Here is a 21,894-nt window from a genome sequence, read left to right as displayed (position 1 = left end):
CTATGTAATACCGTAATCCATTCTATGTACAACCTCTAGTTTTATGTTATAAGAAAGAAGTAAGCAGAACAAGAAAAAGAAAGCAATAGAAAGGGGAAAAAGTGGAAAAATAGATGGTAGAGAGTAGAAAAACGTGAAGTGTGTATATAAAAAATAAAAAAAGGAAGAGAGAAAGAGGAAAGTAGAAATAGAAGAGAAGGCCCCTTAAAAGAGAATTTTTCAAATCTGTATTCGGAGATGTAGCTCTATCCGCGTCATGAACTGAAATCGGCAATCCTTACGGCACCGCTGCATCACATGATTCCAAAAAGTCGATGAAAGGAGACCAACTCTTTAAGAATTGGTCATATTTATCTATTAGTCGGAGTCTCATTTCTTCAAGGCGTGCTATGTCCATCATATTCCTAATCCACATTTTAACAGTTGGTGTGGTTGTATTTTTCCAAAATTTAAGTATCAATTTCTTTCCAATTATTAACCCATAATTAAAAAAAACATTTTGATCTTTATTTAAATTGGTATCTTCTCCTATTATTCCAAATATAATCCATTCCGTTTTGGGTTCTATTCTTGACTTGAAAATCTTTGTAAATATATCAAATATATCACTCCAAAATTTATTCAACTTTGTACATCCAACAAATGAGTGTGTTATATTAGCGTTTTGAAACAAACATTTATCGCATCTGGGAGAGACGTTTGGATAAAATTTATTCAACCTCGTTTTTGAATAATATAGTCTATGTAATAATTTGAATTGAATTAAATTATGTCTTGCATTAATAGAACAGTTATGTGTATTCATCAAATATTTTTCCCATCTATCCTTCGAGATCTTTGTCATTAGCTCTTGTTCCCAATCTTCCCTTAATGCTTCTGTTGAGGGTGATTCTCTATTTAATATATTATTATAAAAGTATGATATTAATTTTTGTGAATCAGCCTTGATATTCATTGCTTCTTCTAAAGGATCTAAAAATATAGTTTGAAATCTATGTGTATGTTTCTTCATAAAGTCACATACCTGTATATATTTAAAATATTGATTATCCTTCAATTTAATCACCTCACATTTATCACCTCACATTTATCAGCATTAAACTCCATCTGCCATCTTTCAGCCCGCTCTTCCAACTGGCATAAATCTCTCTGTAGACTTTGAAAATCTACTTCATTATCCACAACCCCACCTATCTTAGTATCATCTGCATACTTACTAATCCAATTTACCACACCATCACCCAGATCATTGATGTACATGACAAACAACAGTGGACCCAACACAGATCCCTGTGGCACCCCACTAGTCACTGGCCTTCAACCTGACAAACAACCATCCACCATTACTCTCTGGCACCTCCCATTCAGCCACTGTTGAATCCATCTTGCTACTCCACCATTAATACCCAACAATTGAACCTTCTTAACCAACCTTCCGTTAGGAACCTTGTCAAAGGCCTTACTGAAGTCCATATATACAACATCCACTGCTTTACCCTCATCAATTTCCCGAGTAACCTCTTCATAAAATTCAAGATTAGTCAAACATGACCTTCCAGGCACAAATCCATGTTGACTGTTCCTAATCAGGCCCTGTGTATCCAGATGCTTATATATATTATCTCTAAGTATCCTTTCCATTAATTTGCCCACCACTAACGTCAACTTAACAGGTCTATAATTGCTAGGTTTACTCTTAGACCCCTTTTTAAACAATGGAACAACATGCGCAGTACGCCAATCCTCCGGCACTATTCCCGTTTCTAATGACATTTGAAATATTTCTGTCATAGCCTCTGCTATTTCTACACGAACTTCCCTCAATGTCCTAGGGAATATCCTGTCCGGACCTGGAGACTTATCCACTTTTATATTTCTCAAAAGTGTCAGTACTTCCTCTTCTTTAAATCTCATAGTTTCCATAGCTACTCTACTTGTTTCCCTTACCTCACATAATTCAATATCCTTCTCCTTGGTGAATACCGAAGAAAATAAATTGTTCAATATCTCCCCCATCTCTTTTGGCTCTGCAGATAGCTGTCCACTCTGACTCTCTAATGGACCAATTTTATCCCTCGTTATCCTTTTGCTATTAATATAGCTGTAGAAACGCTTTGGATTTACTTTCACCTTACTTGCCAAAGCAACCTCATATCTTTTAGCTTTTCTAATTTATTTCTTAAGATTCTTTTTACATTCTTTATACTCCTCAAGCACCTCATTTACTCCATGCTGCCTATAATTATTGTAGATCTCTCTCTTTTTCCGAACCGTGTCCAATTTCCCTTGAAAAACATGGCTCTTTCCAATTTTTACTATTTCCTTTCAATTGAACAGGGACATAAAGATTCTGTACTCTTAAAATTTCACCTTTAAATATCCTCCATTTCTCTTCCACATCTTTCCCATAAAACTAACTGTCATAATTTACTCCCTTTAAATACTTTCGCATCCCCAACGCATACCTCTGCCACCTGACCCGTCTCATTTCCTAACAGGAGGTCCAGCACCGCCCCTTCTCTAGTAGATACTTCTATGTATTGCTGCAAAAAACTATCCTGCACACATTTTACAAACTCCAACCCATCCAGCCCATTTACAGAATGTGTTTCCCAGTCTATGTGTGGAAAATTGAAATCTCCCCCAATCACTACCTTGTGCTTACTACTAATATCTGCAATATCTCTTACATATTTGCTCTTCCAATTTTCGCTCCCCATTTGGCGGTCTATAATACACCCCTATAAGTGTTGCTACCCCTTTCCCATTTCTCAGTTCCACCCAAATAGCCTCCCTAGACGAGCCCTCTAATCTATCCTGCCAAAGCACTGCTGTAATATCTTCCCTGATAAGCAATGCAACACCTCCACCTCTTGCCCCTCCAATGCTATCACACCTGAAGCAACGAAATCCTGGAATATTTAGTTTCCAATCACAGCCCTCCTGCAACCATGTTTCACTGATCGCCACAACATCATACTTCCAGGTGTCAATCCAGGCTCTAAGTTCATCCACCTTTCTTACAATGCTCCTAGCATTAAAATATACACATTTAAGAAACCCACCCTCTCTTATTCTCTGTTTATTGTCTTTTTCTTCTCTCCCCCCTACATTTTGGGTCAGAGTGCTACCATTCTCTGCCTCCTGCCTCACACACTGACTGTTAGCTTTCCCAATTTGAGTCCCTCCCCCCAACCATACTAGTTTAAAGTCTCCCCAGTAGCCTTTGCAAATCTCCCTGCCAGGATATTGGTCCCCCTCGAGTTCAAGTGCAACCCGTCCTTTCTGTACAGGTCGCACCTTCCCCAAAAGAGGTCCCAATGATCCAGAAACTTGAATCCATACCCACTGCACCAGTCCCTCATCCACTCATTTATCCTCCACCTCACTCCATTCCTACTCTCACTGTCGCGTGGCACAGGCAGTAATCCTAAGATTGTTACCTTTGCAGTCCTTAACTCTCTACCTAACTCCCTAAATTCTTCTTTCAGGACCTCTTCTCTTTTTTTACCCATGTCGTTGGTACCTATATGTACCACAACCTCAGGCTCCTCTCCCACCCATTTCAGGATTTCTTGGACACGTTCAGACACATCCCTGACCCTGGCACCAGGGAGGCAAACTACTCCTACTGTAGAAGCCATTTTGGAAGTCTCCCCCTCCCTCGCTCCCTCTTTCTCTCTCTCCCTCCCTCCCTCCATCCCTCTCCCTCCTTATTCCTTTTATTTCTCCCTCCCTCTCTTATTCCCTTCCTCCCTCTCTCCCTCCCTCTCTCTCCCTCTCCATCCCTCCCTTCTCCATCCTCTCCCTCTCTCCACCCTTCCCTCTCTCCACCCTTCCCTCTCTCCACCCCTCCTTCTCTACCCCTTGAGCCCACCCACCTTTCTTTAACATCAAGGCCAATCCCAATGTATCTGTAATCCGACTGGTAACCTTTCACCACTAGGCTTACCCAGAATTCTACCACTGCCTGAAAAATAATCAAAGGGGCAAAGAGAATTCCAAAGACTCATTGTTATACGAGACTTCTCCTGAAGTCTGTGACCCATAGCGCTGTGGCCATAGCACTATGTTTAAAGCCCATAGCGCTCCAGCTGGTAGCGATATTTTTAGAATCCAGAGCGCTGGGTTTTAGCTAGTTAATAGTTAATGGCTGTAATGAATGTGATGTCTATTCATTTTACCAGCAAAAAAATAATCACAGAAGGTCAATTTAGAGTCCTAGTGTGTAAACCCAGTACAACCTTATGAGGCGCCTTGGGTTTCTATGTCAGATTGTTACCAGATAAAAGTAAACTGCATCCAATGACAAGATAGAAACATGGAACTACATTTTCTAATTTACCTTAAAAGAAAAAGCCAAAAAAATGCTTGAGTAACTCGGCAGGTCAGGCAGCATCCCTGGAGAACATGGATAGGTGACGTTTCGGGTCAAGACCTTCCTTCAGCCTGGAGAAGGGTCCAGACCTGAAACGTCATGTATTCTTGTTCTCCAGAGATGCTGCTTGACCCGCTGAATTACTCCAGTATCGTGTGCCTATTTTTGGCATGACATAGAAGTAATGTCCAGCTTTTGATCACCTGTAAACAAATTAGTGTCAAACAGATTAAAAGCGTGCAGAGTTTTCTTTACCTTAACAGAATGGTTATGAAAATCAGTAACAATGATTTCATTATTGTTGTTTACTGCTGCAAAATGCGGACCTGGAAGACAGAGTTTAAGAGCAATTTACTTCAAGAACATTTGTATTTTGAATACACTATTCATTCTAACAGTTTAAAAAGCAAGTTGCCTTTTTGATGAAAATGAATCCGTTTTATATAAGCAAACTGAGTAATACAATGCAATTCGATTTACCTTTGTACAGGGTTCTCCCGTCTTATGACCATTTAGGATATAAAATTTGTTCTAATAGAATTCAGAAATCACTGCCCAAAATTTGAAAGTTGGAATAAAATTTGCTCTCATGATATTCGTGTGGAAAAAAGTCAATAAATCAATGCAAAAATCGATTTTTCTCCTCATTTTTCACATACAGGTGAAGTGGCCTGATACACAACATTTTTCAGAAACACAAATCCTGTAATGTATATATTGTATGTACCAGAAACATTGGATTTTATTAAAAAGCTGTATACAAGAACAAAGACGAAATAAAAGGCATTTGATATATCCTAGAAAGTAAATTTTTATTCATAAATCAGATGATGTAGTGAGTTACTGGAAGTTTGTAAAAGGTAGCAGTTAAGATCAAATTTAAACAACAGTTAAAGGAAGGATAAGATATTTGAAATTATTTGCATTATTCTAGCAAACTGCTAAATTACAAATTATATTGTTCAGTGCCTGTAATTTTCAATGGTTTGATAAATGGCTGGAAAGGTATTGTGGTTTATCATTGCAAGTCGGTTTGGGATTTTGCTACTTCCAAGGATAACAGTTCTAATGAGGTCAAATTACAGAACAAAGTTATGTGAAGCGCATGTAGTAAAAATGATAGGAAATGGACATACAGAGTGCATCAGAAAGCTCAAGTGATACATGACGTTCAACATAGTGCACACTTAGGCGATTTTTCAGGCGACTGCCGGTGACTGTCAAGTTGCAGGCAATCGCCTGAAAAACCGGCAACTGGAACGGCGACTGCAAGCTGTGAGTGTGGTAGCCTCAGAGTGTGGCTATTCATAAGGGATACCACAAGGGGGCACCATACGATGGCAGCCTCGTCAACAGTCTGTCTGATTTTTCGTTGTTTTTTTGTTATTTTTAGTGTGTTTTAAAAGTTTGTGTTAATGTTCTCTGGTTTGTTTTATGTGGGGGTGGGGGGAAACTTTTTTTCAATCTCTTACCTTGCCGGAGATGAGATTGTTTTCCAGATCATATCTCCGGTCGCTCTGCGGCCTAACATCATGGAGCTGGAGGCCTGACTTTGAGCCCCACCGCGGGGACATGGGATTACCATCGGCGCCTGCGACCCCTTGCCTGGGATCCATGCTCCAACCGTGGCCTGCGGATTTCAACATCGCGGAGCACGCAGTCTCGGGTAGAGACCGATGTAGGGAAGCAACAAGCCGCAAGAGGTTCGACCAGCCCGAACCCGGCATGGGAACTGACAACCCCCGATGCAGGAGCTTGATCGGCCCAATGCGGAGGGCCCGCCGCTGGCTACGGGAGCCAAGATCGTCCCGTCAACGGAAGGCTCGAGGCCCCCGACCATGGAGGAACAAAGAAGGGAAGATGTTGAACTTTTTTTTTTCGCCTTACATCACAGTGATGAATGTGGAGGAGTCACTGTGGTGGATGTTTATGTTAAAATGTACTTTGTGTGTTCTGTTGCTTTTTAATGGTACGACTTATGGTAAATCAAATTCCTCGTATGTTGCAAAACATACTTGGCTAATAAAGTATGATTATGATAAAGGGATAGAAGTAGAATTAGGCCATTCGGCATCTATCACTGCGTTAAAAATATCCATTGACTTGGCCTCCACAGCCTTTGGTGGCAAAGAATTCCACAGATTCACCACCCTCTGACTGAAATTTCTCCTCATCGCCAAAAATAATTCTGCTCATCATAAGGCTATTACGGAATAAAGATGAGTGTACTGTTTTATTCTGTTTATCCCAAGTTAACATTCAAAGCTAACACAATTTACAATTAAGGCTGCTTTTGAGCTGATGTGCAGTTTCAGGTGTGGGGAGATAAACATGCATATAAAAAGACAAAGTGCTGGAGTCACTCAGAGGGGCAGGTGGCATCTCTGAAGCACGTGGATAGGCGACGTTTGAAATCAGCACCTTTCTTCAAGATTATTGTGGCAGGGCGGATGGGATGGGGGGTGGGGGGGGTATAGCTCCGACTGTCGGCCTGCGGCCTATAACATCCTGAAGCCGCGGTTTCAAGATACAAGATACATTTATTTGTCACATGTGCCAGATGGCACAGTGAAATCCGATAGGAAAGTGCTGATTCGGGACCTCCAAGCCGCGGAGTGTGCTTGACCATCCCGACTTTGGAGTTTTGATCATTCCGACGAGAGGGCCTGTACATCGGGTCATCCATAGCGGCGACCACGGAGGGTTCATGGCCCCGACCATGGGTGAACAAAGGAGGAGGACTGACTGAACTTTGTGCCTTCCCCCACAATGAAGAATGCTGTGGTGGATGTTTGTGTTAAATCTTATTGTGTATTGTGTGTTCTTTTTAAGTGTATCAGTGCTGACAAATTCATTTCACTGCACCTTCGGGTGCATGTGATGAATAAAATTGACTTTGTCTGTCAGAGCAGCTTCACGTTCTGTTTTTCTTGTCAACCAGGATTCGCTATCCTGCCAGCCTTGCTCATCACTCTTTAACTGGAACGTGATATCACTGAATTCTTCCTGTCTCACTTTTTAAATCCTTCTAATTATTAGACTTCAAGTGCAACAGCATCGCCTACTCAACCTTTGTAGTTTCCTTTATAATGCCTTCAAAATTAGCCTGGCCCTAAATGGCAAATTGATATTTCCATCCTGGCAAAAAGGTTACGAAAGTACACCCTATTAATGCCTCTCATAATTTTATGCAAGTATATGCATACTTAGAAGTATTTAAGCAATATAATGTAGTAATAAGAAGAAATATCTAGAAGTATTTTATAGAAGTATTTATCAAGTTTCCCCCCGCAACCTCCGGCTGGTCCAGAGTTCCCAGGGTTTTCTTTGCTACCCTTACACAGATGCACAACACGAGTCACCTCACCCGAGTCAAACAATGATTGGGGTGGGAGATTGCAACCTTCACGTGGTCCACCCTGTTTCGACAAATGCAATCAGCCTGGTGTGCACAAACAGAAGATCAAACAGAACAAGTTGTCTTACAACTTTAGGCTGTGCACGCCATATGCAAGAAGAAGAAACAATGATTTATATATAAATATATATATCAACCTGCTAATTCTTCTTTAGCATCTGATAATTATCCTTGAAATCTCCATACCTGGAGACTTAGCTATCTTCATGCTTTTTGGTGCATCTAGCATCTCCGACTGTAAGATGGACTCACTTTTAGTTTTGTATAGAGATACAACGCGGAAACAGGCCTTTCGGCCCACCGGGTCTGCACCAACCAGCGATCCCCGCACACCAACACTAGTCCTACACACACTAGGGACAATTTACATTTATACCAAGCCAATTAACTTACAAACCTGTACGTCTTTGGAGTGTGGGAGGAAACCGAAGATCTTGGAGAAAACCCAGGCAGGTCACGGGGAGAACGTACAAACTCCGTACAGACAAGACATAGTCAGGATGGAACCCGGGTGACTGGCGCTGTGTGGCAGCAACTCTACCGCTACGCCACCGTGCGGCCCCTCAAGGGATCGTGCAGGACAAGTACATAATTCCCTGAACATGGTGTCACATGGTGGTGATGAAACGTTATACCATGTTGGACTTCATCACTGGATTTCCCAAATTCCCTAACCTTCATGTCTTTCTCCGTGGAAAAAACAGAGAAAAAATATATTTATTAAGGACTGATGTAGGAAAATTTTAAAATTACGAAGCAGACAAATAGTTCATAAATTTTAACCCAAGATCTTACCCAAGGTGGTGGTGGGGTGGGGTGGCCAACAGTGGGAACTTGAAGGACGTTAGTGAGACAACACATATCTTTATCATGGTGTTTAGGTTCCACAGCACAGCCTGTTTTGTTAAAATAAACACTGGAGGTTGTCAACTATGCCGAGGGCAATATAACTGCTCAGGAAATAGTGTATTTTGTTGCGTCCAATTGTAAGATATATGGGAGAATGGTTTTCAAAATAAGAGGAAACATAAGATTTAAGATAACTCTGGAGAAGGACAAAGATGAAAGGTTACAGAATGGTAGACAAAATTGCTGGAGAAACTCAGCAGGCACAGCAGCATCTATGGAGCGAAGGAAAGAGGCAACATTTCGGGGCGAAACCCTTCTTCAGACTGAACCCTTCTTCAGAAAGGCTACAGAAACATTGATCAAATGAATTTAAAAAAAAATTTTTTTTAAAAGGGAATCCACATGTAACCATTGTGTTGTGAGAATATAAAAAGGCTGTGGGTGCTGTGAATTTTTGAAACACTTTTAGTTCCTTAAGTGCTGCTGAATTACTCCAGCACTGTGGTTTGCTCAAGATTCCAGCAAATGCTGTTCCTTGGGCCTCTCTCTGGTTACACCAACTTCCCTTAATTAATATATAAATCTTTTTAGATTCTCCTGAATCCTGTTTGTCAAACATATTTCCTACCCCCCTTTAGCTCTTCTGATTTCCATTCTTAAGTATGCTTCTCAATCCCCTGTATTCAAGGACACACTTGATTTTTCTTGATCCAGAAACTCAATTTTCCTTTCCACCCATGGTGCCTGCCTAGAACATGCACACCATGAACTTTCACCATCACACTGTGAAAGCTTGTATGTTCTTCCCATGTCTTTGCCGACTGATAACCAATGTTAGAACTTTAATTTGTGGACCAGTTGTTTAACGTAACTATTTTAAAGCTAATAAAACTCTGAACCAAAGTGCCCCTTACTTGTCCTGTCTACTGAACTCGCTGCTATTGTCTTCTGGGTCAACTTCCAGCTTCTCACCTGTCTCATTACTGCTTTGAATCCTATACCCCAGACAATCTAGTGTAACCCTTCCTTAGGATTTTGGTTTCCCTCCAGTTCGAGTGAAAGGCGATGGACATCTTGGTCAGCATGGATGAGTTGGGCCAAAGGGCCTGTTTCTTTACTGTATAACCATGGATCTCTGTAACAGTTGAAGTTAATCTATCTGGGGAAGGAAAGTGATTGAGAATATGCAAAGTAGCATCTTCATGGGTGATCAGGGAATTTTGGAAACTGAAAGATATATGAAGGGATTGCTTAAAGTTTCAAATTGGACTACAAACTAGACAGAAAATTAAGGCTCACAGCAGAAAATACAATCCGTGAAGTGGCTACAGAACAGGGCAACACGCCTCAAAATGAATGTGAAACAACACAAAGGCGTTGAAGATACCAAGTACTGATGAGCACATTCTGACAGATACACACCTCAAAAATGGTCTTATTGGAGTGTGAACGGTTAATGCATCTGCAAAGCTGAAACAAGATTCGGAACAACCTAACAAAGCAATACCCAGACAAAAAAAATTGGAGAAACACTGATCATCACAAGCAAATACACTAAGAGATAGCACTAACCTTGAATTGCTTATGGCACCATATAATCTAGGGAGTGCCTGGCCGAAAAGTTCAATAGGAGCAGAATTAAATATCCCTCTACTGTGTAGGATGAATCGTTCCCTAATACCCGATGTCCTGCATCCCACCTGACACCGGTAATCGGATTCGGTGGGCTGAAGCACATTTATAGTCAATTTTTTCCCCGCTGTATCACTAAACTAAAAATCAGTTCCTTAGTAAGCCTAAACACTTAAACAATAATAAAATGCATAAACAGGACACAACATGTAACATAAACATCCACCACAGAATTCATCACTGTGGTGGAAGGCACAAAAAATTTTGGCCGTCCTCCTCCATTTCTAAAAGAGTCCCCCCAGATGTTGTTATATTCATTTCATTTGAACATTAAGTGGTATGACATCAATATTAAAATGGACTCAAGATATATAAGTGGCGGCTCAACCCATAGTTATCCATGTTATGAACAATACATTCAAAATGAATGTGAAACAACACAAAGGCGTTGAAGATACCAAGTACTGATGAGCACATTCTGACAGATACACACCTCAAAAATGGTCTTATTGGAGTGTGAACGGTTAATGCATCTGCAAAGCTGAAACAAGATTCGGAACTACCTAACACAGCAATACCCAGACAAAAAAATTGGAGAAACACTAATCATCACAAGCAAATACACTAAGAGATAGCACTAACCTTGAATGGAAGATGCTTATGAGGGCCCATATAATTCTAGGGAGCGTCTACTGGCCAAGGCGTTCATGCCATAGGAACGAATTACCCGCCCACGCCGAGTCCACGCTGCGCCTGCCCATTGAGTCTACTCGCCGATCCTTGATAGGCCATCAGGCTCGCCTCTCCATCTTTCCCTTCACACACCCCCCCCACCAAAGCCTTCCCACTAAATAACACTTTAAAAAAACATACTAAAAATAAAAAATAAAATTGAAAGGCTGACGCACTGCTGCCATGGCTGCAGCCAGAACAGCGCCCCCTTCAAGCACCTATCAATCTCCGCTTTAAATATATAGCCGTCTGTGTAAAGGAATTCCACAGATTCTCCACTCTCTGGCTAAAGAAATTCCTCAACATCTCCTTCCTAAAGATACATCCTTTTATACTAAGGCTGTGCCCTCTGGTCTTGGATTCTCCCACTAGTGGAAAAGTCCTCTCTATTCAGGCTTTTCACTATTCATTATTTCAGAGATCCCCCCCTCATTTTTGTAAACTCCTGCGAGTACTGGACTAGAGCTGTCAAACGCTCATCCGTTAACCCAATCATCCCCAGGATCATTCTCATAAACTTCCTCTGGACCAAAAATGCCCACAATACTCCAAATGCAGTCTGACCAGTGCCTTATAAAACCTCAGGATTACATCCCGTCTTTTATATTCTAGTCCTCTCGAAATGAATGCTCACATTGCATTTGCCTTACGTACTACCAATTCAACATGCAAATAGACCTTTTGGAAATCCTATACCAATGCTCAAGCACAGAAGTAAGACAACTGTTTACTTCATCTATCTATTATCTATTAGATATCTATTTTTTTTAATTCTTCTTTTTATTATTATTATATTACTAAAACCCTCATCTTGTTTACCGGTTTGTTTGTTTGTTGCCCGGTTTGTTGCTCTATTTGCGCAAAAACGGTACACGATAGCGCTACAATTTTTCCACCACCTTACTCACCATTGTCATGTGATGTGCAAAAAATAAGTTTTGTTTAGATTGATGTTATATTTTACAAGTTATTCACATTTTCAACTTTACAAAACCCCACATTCCGAAAAATGACTTGAAGTTGCAGTGGCAGCTCCAGCTATGACGTCACCATGGGAATGTAACCCTGCCCGCTACAATGCTGTAAATCCAAGGACACTGAGTCCTGGCAGCAAGTGCAATTGGATTATTTTTCCTAGCAGCAAGTGCAATTGGAATTTTTTTTAGTTTATAAAGAGGGAGGGTGAATAAGGGGAAATGAGCTTCCCCTGTGGAATTGGGGGTTATGGGTGAGTGATGGAATATTGCGTTGGGGAACGGGTTGCGTCGAGGGACCAGGCCTCCCGTGTGACAGGAACCCAATGGGTCCCACTTGGTCTAGTAATATATAACAGTGTCCCGAGGGGGAGAGAGAGGGGGAGGGGGGAGAGAGGTGGGGGACAAGGGGGGGGGGGGGGGTGTGGGGGGTGGCGAGAGGGGGGGGGGGGGAGAGGTGGGGGGAAAGAGGGAAGTCATGATGCAGCTCATTGGTTATAGGTTAGGCCATATTTGGATTATTGCGCGCAGTTCTGGTTACCCAATTACATAAAGGATGTTGAATCTTTGGAAAGAGTGCAGAGGAGAAACAGCACCTCATATTTCACTTGGGCAGCTTATGAATATTGATTTCTCTAACTTCAAGAAACCCTTGAAGTAACTCAGGAAAACCCCAATATGAGTATTCATAAACAGACCATCTGCGAATAATTAACACTTCATGTCCCATAACGCTCCAATGATGCATGATGAACAGGGCACAAAGTCATGATACTATCAGGACCCAAACACTCTGTTGTTCCCATGGCCCTCAGCATTTTTGTGATAACACAGAGAGGAAAAAAAACAAAAAACGGCTTTTGTCAGGAAACAGACAGGGACAGTCGACTCGGCCTTTTTTGACCTCAGTTGGTTGTCAAGAAGAAAGGGTAAAAACTGAAGCATTTACCTGAAGCGAGTTGGATCCTGCCTCATTTGAAGATGGGGAACATAGAGCTTAATCATTGTGTGGCACGGTGACGCAGTGGTAGTTGCTGCCTTACAGCACTAGGGTCCCGGGCTCTATCCTGACCTCGGGTGCTATCTGTCGTGAGTTTGTACGTTCTCCCCGTGACCCTCCCACACTCTAGACATACAGGTTTGTAGGCTAATTCGTTTGGTATAATTGTAAATTGTCCCTGCTGGGATCACTGGTTGGCATGGCCTCGATGGGCCGAAGGGCCTGTTTTCCTGCTGTATTCCTAAAACTAAAGATATTACTTAGGTTCTATAGATTTCCAACTGGAGTTCCTACTTTCATAGAAACATGGAAAATAGGTGCAGGAGTAGGCCATTTGGCTACTTGTCCTGGTTACAGGGATGGAAGACCCTATTATATGACAGGACAATCTGAACAATTGGAACACGTTTCAAGGATTCATGCCATGTTCACTTTAGAACATGACAAAATATATTTTTGACATTGGAGTATATTTGAACGCCAAAATGAGATAGTTCCTTCCATCTGCTCTCCAGAAGACTATTTTCTGAACGTTTGCAGGCATTATGTCAGCTTCTCCCTTTTCTTGGATCTATAATTCTTGTACATAAACCATTTACAACGATGTAATGGAAATCATTTGTATCTCCTTTGGGTTAAGATCAGGACAGGCATATGCAATTTATCCAAAAGGTTTTCAGTATGCCGTTTTCATGCAAAGGTGTGTGTAGAAGAGGCAAGAAATGGGGTTCAAGTATTACCATCAAGTGTACCTGCAAACTGCTTGTCACCATTTCCTCGATTACCAAATTTTGTGACCAGCTTCCCATTAGGCTGAAAGATGAAGACACAGCATGCCTTGTTGTCCACCACAATTATATGGCCATTACGATCCACCGCCACCCCTTTCGGTCCCAAAAGCTTCCCAGAGCCTAGTTTGACCTGTTGGGAGAGAATTTCAAATATGTTAGCTTGCATTATATTCTCAGCCAAATGGATGGAGAAGATCTCCACAATTCTTGCAGACATTATTAGGATTTTCTGAATGTATTCGCTGGAGTTTAGAAGGCTTGTATTCACTGGAGTTTAGAAGGATGAGGGGTGGGGATCTTATAGAAACATATAAAATTATAAATGGACTGGACATGCTAGATGCAGGAAAAATGTTCCCTATGTTGGGCGAGTCCAGAACCAGGGGCCACAGTCTTAGAATAAAGAGGAGGTCATTTAAGACTGAGGTGAGAAAACACGTTTTCTCCCAGAGAGTTGTGAATTTATGGAATTCCCTGCCACAGAGGGCAGTGGAGGCCAAATCACTGGATGGATTTAAGAGAGAGCTAGATAGAGCTCTAGGGGCTAATGGAGTCAAGGGATATGGGAAGAAGGCATGCACGGGTTATTGATAGGGGACGATCAGCCATGATCACAATGAATGGCGGTGCTGGCTCGAAGGGCCGAATGGCCTCCTCCTGCACCTATTTTCTGTTTCTAGGATAAATGTGAATGCTGCAATGATCGATGAAGTTTGGATCCATGATGAAATCAATTTAGAAATTTATTCCACTTATTTTGGTATCATCCATAAACTTATGAATCATATGTAAGAAGGAACTGCGGATGCTGGTTTAATCTGAAGATGGGCAAAAAAAGCTGGAGTAACTCAGCGGGACTGGCAGCATCTCTGGAGAGAAGGAATGGGTGACGTTTCTGGTCGAGACCCTTCTTCAGACTGGTTAGGGATAAGGGAAATGAGGGATATAGATGGTGATGTGGAGAGATAAGGAACAATGAATTAAAGATATGCAAAAAAGTAACAATAATAAAGAAAGCTATTTATAGGGTGAAAATGAGAAGCTAGTACAACTTGGGTGGGAGAGGGATAGAGAGAGAGGGAATGCCGGGGCTACCTGAAGTGAGAAATCAATATTCATACCACTGGGCTGTAAACTGCCCAAGCAAAATATGTGATGCTGTTCATGCTTTGTGCATCCTCCTTTAAATCATTAACACAGTATAGCATTGGGCTCAGCACTGACCCACGAGGTACACCACTAGTTACATGTCTCCATTCTGAAAACGCAAACTTCCACCACTACTTCCTCCTGTGAACCCAAATGTGTTAGCAGTGGGCTAGCTCTCCCTGGATTCCATGTGACCTAACCTTCCAGAGCAGCCTAACGTGTGGACTACCAATGCAGCCTACCTCAAAGGCCATGCGGAGGTCCATACAGGCAACATCTACGCACCTGCACTCATCATCCTTTTCGGTTACTTCTCCAAATAAAACTCAATGAAAATCGTGAGACATTGTCTCGCATGCACAAAACCCTAATTAACCTCAAAATGAACGTACATCTTTTCTTTCAGAATCCTGTGGCGCCTTCAGGCCCACGTTGGTTTTGCATACAGCCTGTCCCCGCTGGCCACTTGCCAACAGCCTCACGAGAAGGTCCAGCTCAATAACAACTGCAAGGTTAGACGCAATAATTGGCCTTATCTGCACACGGGTTATGATTGGTGAGAATGTAGGTAAAAGGGGCTTCTGGAATAAACGTGACACAAGGTATCTGGCTCAGCTGAGTGTCGTTTGTTCTTTGCTTTCTATTGTGGGATTCAGTTGATCCTCCATTAACTGTCCTACCATAGAAAGGCATATTGATGGATAGTTCACAGGATTCTCTTTGCAGCTCTGCCTAAATCGAGGTATAACATCAGCCATCCTCCAGTGTTCTGAGACCTCACCCGTGTCTGACGAAGATTCATATTTCTCAGCCAGGGATCATAGTGAGTCAGATGTATACAGCACAGAAACAAGCCCTTCAGCCCAACCCGTCAATGCCAACCAGGATGTTAGCATCTATCCGTGTTCGGTCCATATCGCTCAAAACCATTCTTATCCATGTAACTGTCCAACTCAGTATTAAATGCTGTTTTTGTACCTGTCACTCTCCGATTGAAAAAGTTTCCCGTCAGGTTCCCAATAGGTTCCTAACAGTCTGCCTGCAATTTCTTCTCTAGCTTCCCAGTAACCAGGGATATATCTGATCAGGCATGGGAAATTTCTCTACCTTCATACATCTTAGACCATCCAACATCTCTACCACTGCATTACGAACAGTGCTCAAGACATCTCCACTAACTGTCCCAAGTTCCTTGATTTTCATGCCTTTCTACACAGTAAGAGCAGAGGAGAAACAATAATCGAGGAGCTAGATTTTTAAGAAAGGTTCCAACTCAAAACATCACTTGCCATGTCCTCCAGAGATGCTGCCTGACCTTTTGGATTCTCCTTAATCTTATCCACCAGAGCTCTCTCATGCTCCATTCTCGCCCTCCTATGTCCTTCCTACGCAAGCTCCTCAGTAACCTCCTCCAGGGATACACTTGGGATACACTTGATCCTAGCTGGTCATCCAAGCTTCCTTAGTCCTCTTGTCTTGCCCTTCATTCTAATAGGAACATGCATACCTTGAACTCTCACCTTTAATTAATACCTTTCAAAGTATCCATCTTTCCAGAGTACCTATTAGTTAGGTTAGTTAAAACAAATGTAGGTTCCTTGCAGTCAGAAACAGGTGAATTGATCATGTGGAACAAGGACATGGCAGACCAATTGAATAACTATTTTAAACATAGAAACATACATATAAACATACTTTGGTTCTGTCTTCACTAAGGAAGACATAAATAATCTGCTGGAAATAGCAGGGGACCAGGGGTTAAATGAGATGGAGGAACTGAGTGAAATCCTGGTTAACCGGGAAGTGGTGTTAGGTAAATTGAATGGATTAAAGGCCGATAAATCCACAGGGCCAGATAGGCTGCATCCCAGAGTACTTAAGGAAGTAGCCCCAGAAATAGTGGATGCATTAGTGATAATTTTTCAAAACTCTTTAGATTCTGGAGTAGTTCCTGAGGATTGGAGGGTAGCTAATGTAACCCCAATTTTTAAAAAGGGAGGGAGAGAAAAAATGGGGAATTACAGACCAGTTAGTCTAACATCGGTAGTGGGGAAACCGCTAGAGTCAGTTATTAAAGATGGGATAGCAGCACATTTGGAAAGTGGTGAAATCATTGGACAAAGTCAGCATGGATTTATGAAAGGTAAATCATGTCTGACAAATCTTATAGAATTTTTCGAGGATGTAACTAGTAGTGGATAAAGGAGAACCAGTGGATGTGTTATATCTGGACTTTCAGAAGACTTTCGACAAGGTCCCACATAAGAGATTAGTATACAAACTTAAAGCACACGGTACTGGGGGTTCAGTAATGATGTGGATAGAGAACTGGCTGGCAGACAGGAAGCAAAGAGTAGGAGTAAATGGGTCATTTTCACAATGGCAGGCAGTAACTAGTGGGGTGCCACAAGGCTCAGTGCTGGGACCCCAGCTATTTATGATATATATTAATGATTTGGACGAGGGAATTGAATGCACCATCTCCAAGTTTGCGGATGACACGAAGATGGGGGGCAGTGTTAGCTGTGTGGAGGATGCTAGGAGGCTGCAAGGTGACTTGGATAGGCTGGGTGAGTGGGCAAATGCATGGCAGATGCAGTATAATGTGGACAAATGCGAGGTTATCCACTTTGTGGCAAAAACAGGAAAGTAGACTATTATCTGAGTGGTGGCCGATTAGGAAAGGGGGAGATGCAACGAGACCTGGGTGTCATGGTACACCAGTCATTAAATGTAGGCATGCAGGTGCAGCAGGCAGTGAAGAAGTCGAATGGTATGTTAGCATTCATAGCAAAAGGATTTGAGTATAGGAGCAGGGAGGTTCTACTGCAGTTGTACAGGGTATTGGTGAGACCACACCTGGAATATTGCGTACAGTTTTGGTCTCCTAATCTGAGGAAAGACATTCTTGCCATAGAGGGAGTACAGAGAAGGTTCACCAGACTGATTCCTGGGATGTTAGGACTTTCATATGAAGAAAGACTGGATAGACTCGGTTTGTACTCGCTAGAATTTAGAAGATTGAGGGGGGATCTTATAGAAACTTACAAAATTCTTAAGGGGTTGGACAGGCTTGATGCAGGAAGATTGTTCCCGATGTTGGGGAAGTCCAGAACAAGGGGTCACAGTTTAAGGCTAAGGGGGAAATCTTTTAGGACCGAGATGAGGAAAAAAAAAATTCACACAGAGAGTGGTGAATCTCTGGAATTCTCTGCCACAGAAGGTAGTTGAGGCCAGTTCATTGGCTATATTTTAGAGGGTGTTAGATGTGGCCCTTGTGGCTAAAGGGATCAGGAGGTATGGAGTGAAGGCAGGTGCAGGATACTGAGTTGGATGATCAGCTATGATCATATTGAATGGCGGTGCAGGCTCGAAGGGCCGAATGGCCTACTCCTGCACCTATTTTCTATGTTGCTATGCCTGCAAAGAACCTACTCCAAGCAACTTTACCGAGTTGGTCTTGCCCTAATTCAGAACTTGAATTTTGGGACTATCCGTGTCATTCTACATAACTACTTTGAAGCCAATAAAACTACATCACTTTCCTGAGCTCATTTGACAAAATCCCACCCCATCGAAGCCTTTGGCACTGTTGCGATCCCAGTCTTTATTGGGGAAGTTAAAATTCACTGCTAATTATCTACATTTAAACATATTTGGACATTAAATATACTATTTTTAATGCCCAGTGATTGTGGAATTGCATTGTCCCTCACTGAATTCTCCAACTACAATGCTCGTCACCACAGCAAATTCAGCAGAGAAATATTCAGTTAATACCCAACATACATTCTAGAAGACCAAACACCCAGAGGTGCTGCCTGTCCCGCTGAGTTACTCCAGCAGTTTGTTTCATACATTCTCTGGCTCGGAGGACAGGCTTTCCTTTGGTCTCCAATAAGCCCGATTCCTTCACTCGGTACCCTCTTGTCCCAATTGTGTAGGAAGGAACTGCAGATGCTGGTTTAAACCGAAGATAAACAAAAAAAGCTGGAGTAACTCAACGGGACAGGCAGCATTTCTGGAGAGAAGAAATGGGTGACGTTTCGGGTTGAGTCTGAAGAAGGGTCTCGACCCAAAACGTCACCCATTCCAGAGATGCTGCCTGTCCCGCTGAGTTACATCAGCGTTTTGTGTGTATCTTCACTTACAAAATGCTTTGGGATTTTCCTTATTCTTGTCCACCAGTGATATTTAGTGGTCTTCTCTCTGCCCTCCTAATTTAACACAGTTATTTTTGTTCTCCCGACACCAAGATTGGAGTGCGTTGGTTGTAAATTACAGTGATTACTTGATAAGGCACTGATTAATTCCGCAAGGTGAATGATCAGCACATAGGTCACAGCCCTCGAAGCCTTGACAAGACCAAGGAAAACTGCTACTCTAATCTCAAACCAAACCAGGCCTATATTCCTAAGGGAAACAAGACTGATCCACTGTTGTTTACTTTCTCCCAAGCAGGGGAGGAAGTGTCACAACTCTCTGGCAAGATGTGATCAACGGAAAGGGGCAGACAACGCTAATTCAAATGGGGTGCTTCTTTCTAATTGATATTTTCAATCGGACAAAAAAAAAAAAAGAAAATCACTCATGGCACCATTCCTAGCCTAGTTTTTTTTTGTTTAGAGATACAAGAAGAAAACAGGCCCTTCAGCTCAGTGAATCCACACCAACCAGCGATCCCCACACATTAACACTACCCTACACACACTAGGGACAATTTTACATTTGCACCAAGACGGGTCTCGACCCATTCCTTCTCTCCAGAGATGCTGCCTGGTTCCCGCTGAGTTACTCCAACATTTTCATAATCATAAAATCATAATCATACTTTATTAGCCAAATATGTTTCGCAACATACAAGGAATTTCATTTGCCATACAGTCATACCAATAAAATGCAACAAGAGACACAAAATACATTTTAACATAAACATCCACCACAGTGACTCCTCCACATTCCTCACTGTGATGGAAGGCGAAAATAAAAAGTTCAATCTCTTCCCTTCTTTGTCCTTAAACCTTCCGCTGTCGGGGCGATCTTGGTTCCTGCGGCCACCGGTCGGGCCCTCCGCGTCGGGGCGATCAAACTCCCGCATCAGGGGATCTCAGATCCCCCGCGCTGGGCGATCGGACCCCGGGTCGAGGTTGGTCCGACCTCCTGCGGCTTGGAGCTTCCTAACATCAGTCTCTATCCGAGACCATGAGCTCCTCGATGCTGGAATCCTCAGGCCGCGATGGGAGCGTTGATCCCAGGCAAGGGTTGCAGGCTCCGATGGTAAGTCCACGTTCCCGCAGTGGGCCTCAAAGTCAGTCTCGAGCAAGGCCGCCAGCTCCATGATGTTAGGCCGCAGAGCTACCGGAGATACGATCCGGAAAACAATCGCATCTCCGGCAAGGTAAGAGATTGAAAAAAAGTTTCCCCGACACCCCACATAAAACAAACCGGAGAACATTAAACACATACTTTTAAAACACACTAAAAATAACAAAAAAGATGAAAAGACAGACAGACCGTTGGTGAGGCTACCATGGCTGACAGCACCACCCGGTGACCGTCTATCTTCAATTAACCTATACTTTTGAAGTGTGGGAGGAAACCAAAGATCTCGGAGAAAACCCACAGGTCACGGGGAGATCATTCAAAACTCTGTACAGACAGCATCCATAGTCAGGATCGGACCCGGGTCTATGGCGGTGTAAGAAGGTAGCTCTAACGCTACTCCACCGTGCCGCCCATGACTGTGCGATGAACCACAAAGATATCTGCATCATCTTTAACACGACTCGCACCAGTCATCACCTCATCCACTCTATTATACCAAACAACTTGGCTCCAAAACAATACCAATAAAAGAAACACTGCTGGAAAACCAATGTCAGTGCACTCAATGATCCAAGAAAGATTGCTTTTCCCTAGGGTAGTAGAATCCTTGGAGCATCCAGCCTAGCGATGCCCTGACAGTATTTTGTAAGTTTCAGTAAAATAGCTATCTTCTTCTAGCTTATGGCGTGCACAGCCTAAAGTTGTAGGACAACTTGTTCTATTTGATCTTATTTGATTGTGCACGCCGGGTTGATTGCATTCTTTGAAACAGGGCGGACCAAGTGAAGGTTGCAATCTCACACCCTAGTAAAATAGCTATGAAATGTTGGTATGCGAGGCAGGCTGGCTGAATTGAGAGCCTATGTTAGAGGGAATAACAATGAATAGTTATCGGCTGGCATAGACGATAAAACAGTGCAGCACAGGAACAGGCTCTTCGGCCCACAATGTCATGCCAGACATGATGCCAAGTTAAACGAATCTCCTAACCTTTGCCTGAATGTGATCTATACCCCTCCATTCCCTGCATATCTCTATGCCTAACTAAAAGAGAGAATATGTAAAGTAATTTGCAACTGAAATGCACTCTCGTGTTATAATCGTAATTATGGGGAGAAATGAGTATGCTATAAAAGCTAAAAAATAAAAAATAAAGTTGTCAGGAAAAGAGAGATTTCCGCAGATTGAAAATGCTTTAGAATTCAACAAAAGATGGCCAAGAAATTGATAAATGAGTGGAGGATGGAATGCAACCAATCAAAACCAATGAAGAACATAATGAAATATAAGTTTTGCATAAGGTGTAGTTCTTGTGGAATGCTGTGCAGTAGAGGAAAACTTATAGTTTTGTCATTTATAGTTGGCTGACAGCCAATGTCGGGTCATTGATGGGATAGGTCGTGGACAGTGGGTCGGTTGAATAATTTGTGGTATTGTGCACATTCCGCCATTTACACAGGGCTTCTATTTGGTCCCAATACATGGTCTTTAGATGTTCAGTACAATCCAAATTGCTATTTCTCCACTTCGAACAGTCACGAGCACAAGATTGCCAGGCGTTGATGGAAATATCGCGTTTCTTGAAGGAAGGGTTTCCCTCTGGTCACTTCCCATGACAGAGCTTGGAATGGCATTTCTGCTTTTGA

General features: G+C 42.4%; 1 protein-coding gene across 9 annotated transcripts in view; it reads right to left on the bottom strand.

The window, feature by feature from the left end:
- Nucleotides 1–21,894, bottom strand: part of trim2a (tripartite motif containing 2a) — a 139,795-nt gene that overhangs the window by 4,507 nt on the left and 113,394 nt on the right. For 8 of the 9 annotated variants that reach the window (XM_055644325.1, XM_055644334.1, XM_055644308.1 and 5 more), the window contains 2 exons: nucleotides 13,724–13,904; nucleotides 4,634–4,704 (listed from right to left, as the gene is read on the bottom strand). In XM_055644325.1, the coding sequence (XP_055500300.1) occupies nucleotides 4,634–4,704; nucleotides 13,724–13,904 (252 nt within the window). The remainder of the gene's footprint in view (nucleotides 1–4,633; nucleotides 4,705–13,723; nucleotides 13,905–21,894) is intronic. The other variant, XM_055644343.1, reaches the window with a different exon arrangement.

The sequence above is a fragment of the Leucoraja erinacea genome, chromosome 1 (assembly GCF_028641065.1).
Source record: "Leucoraja erinacea ecotype New England chromosome 1, Leri_hhj_1, whole genome shotgun sequence".
Taxonomy (NCBI): Eukaryota; Metazoa; Chordata; class Chondrichthyes; order Rajiformes; family Rajidae; genus Leucoraja; species Leucoraja erinaceus.
This window is presented reverse-complemented; position numbering and strand designations above follow the sequence as displayed.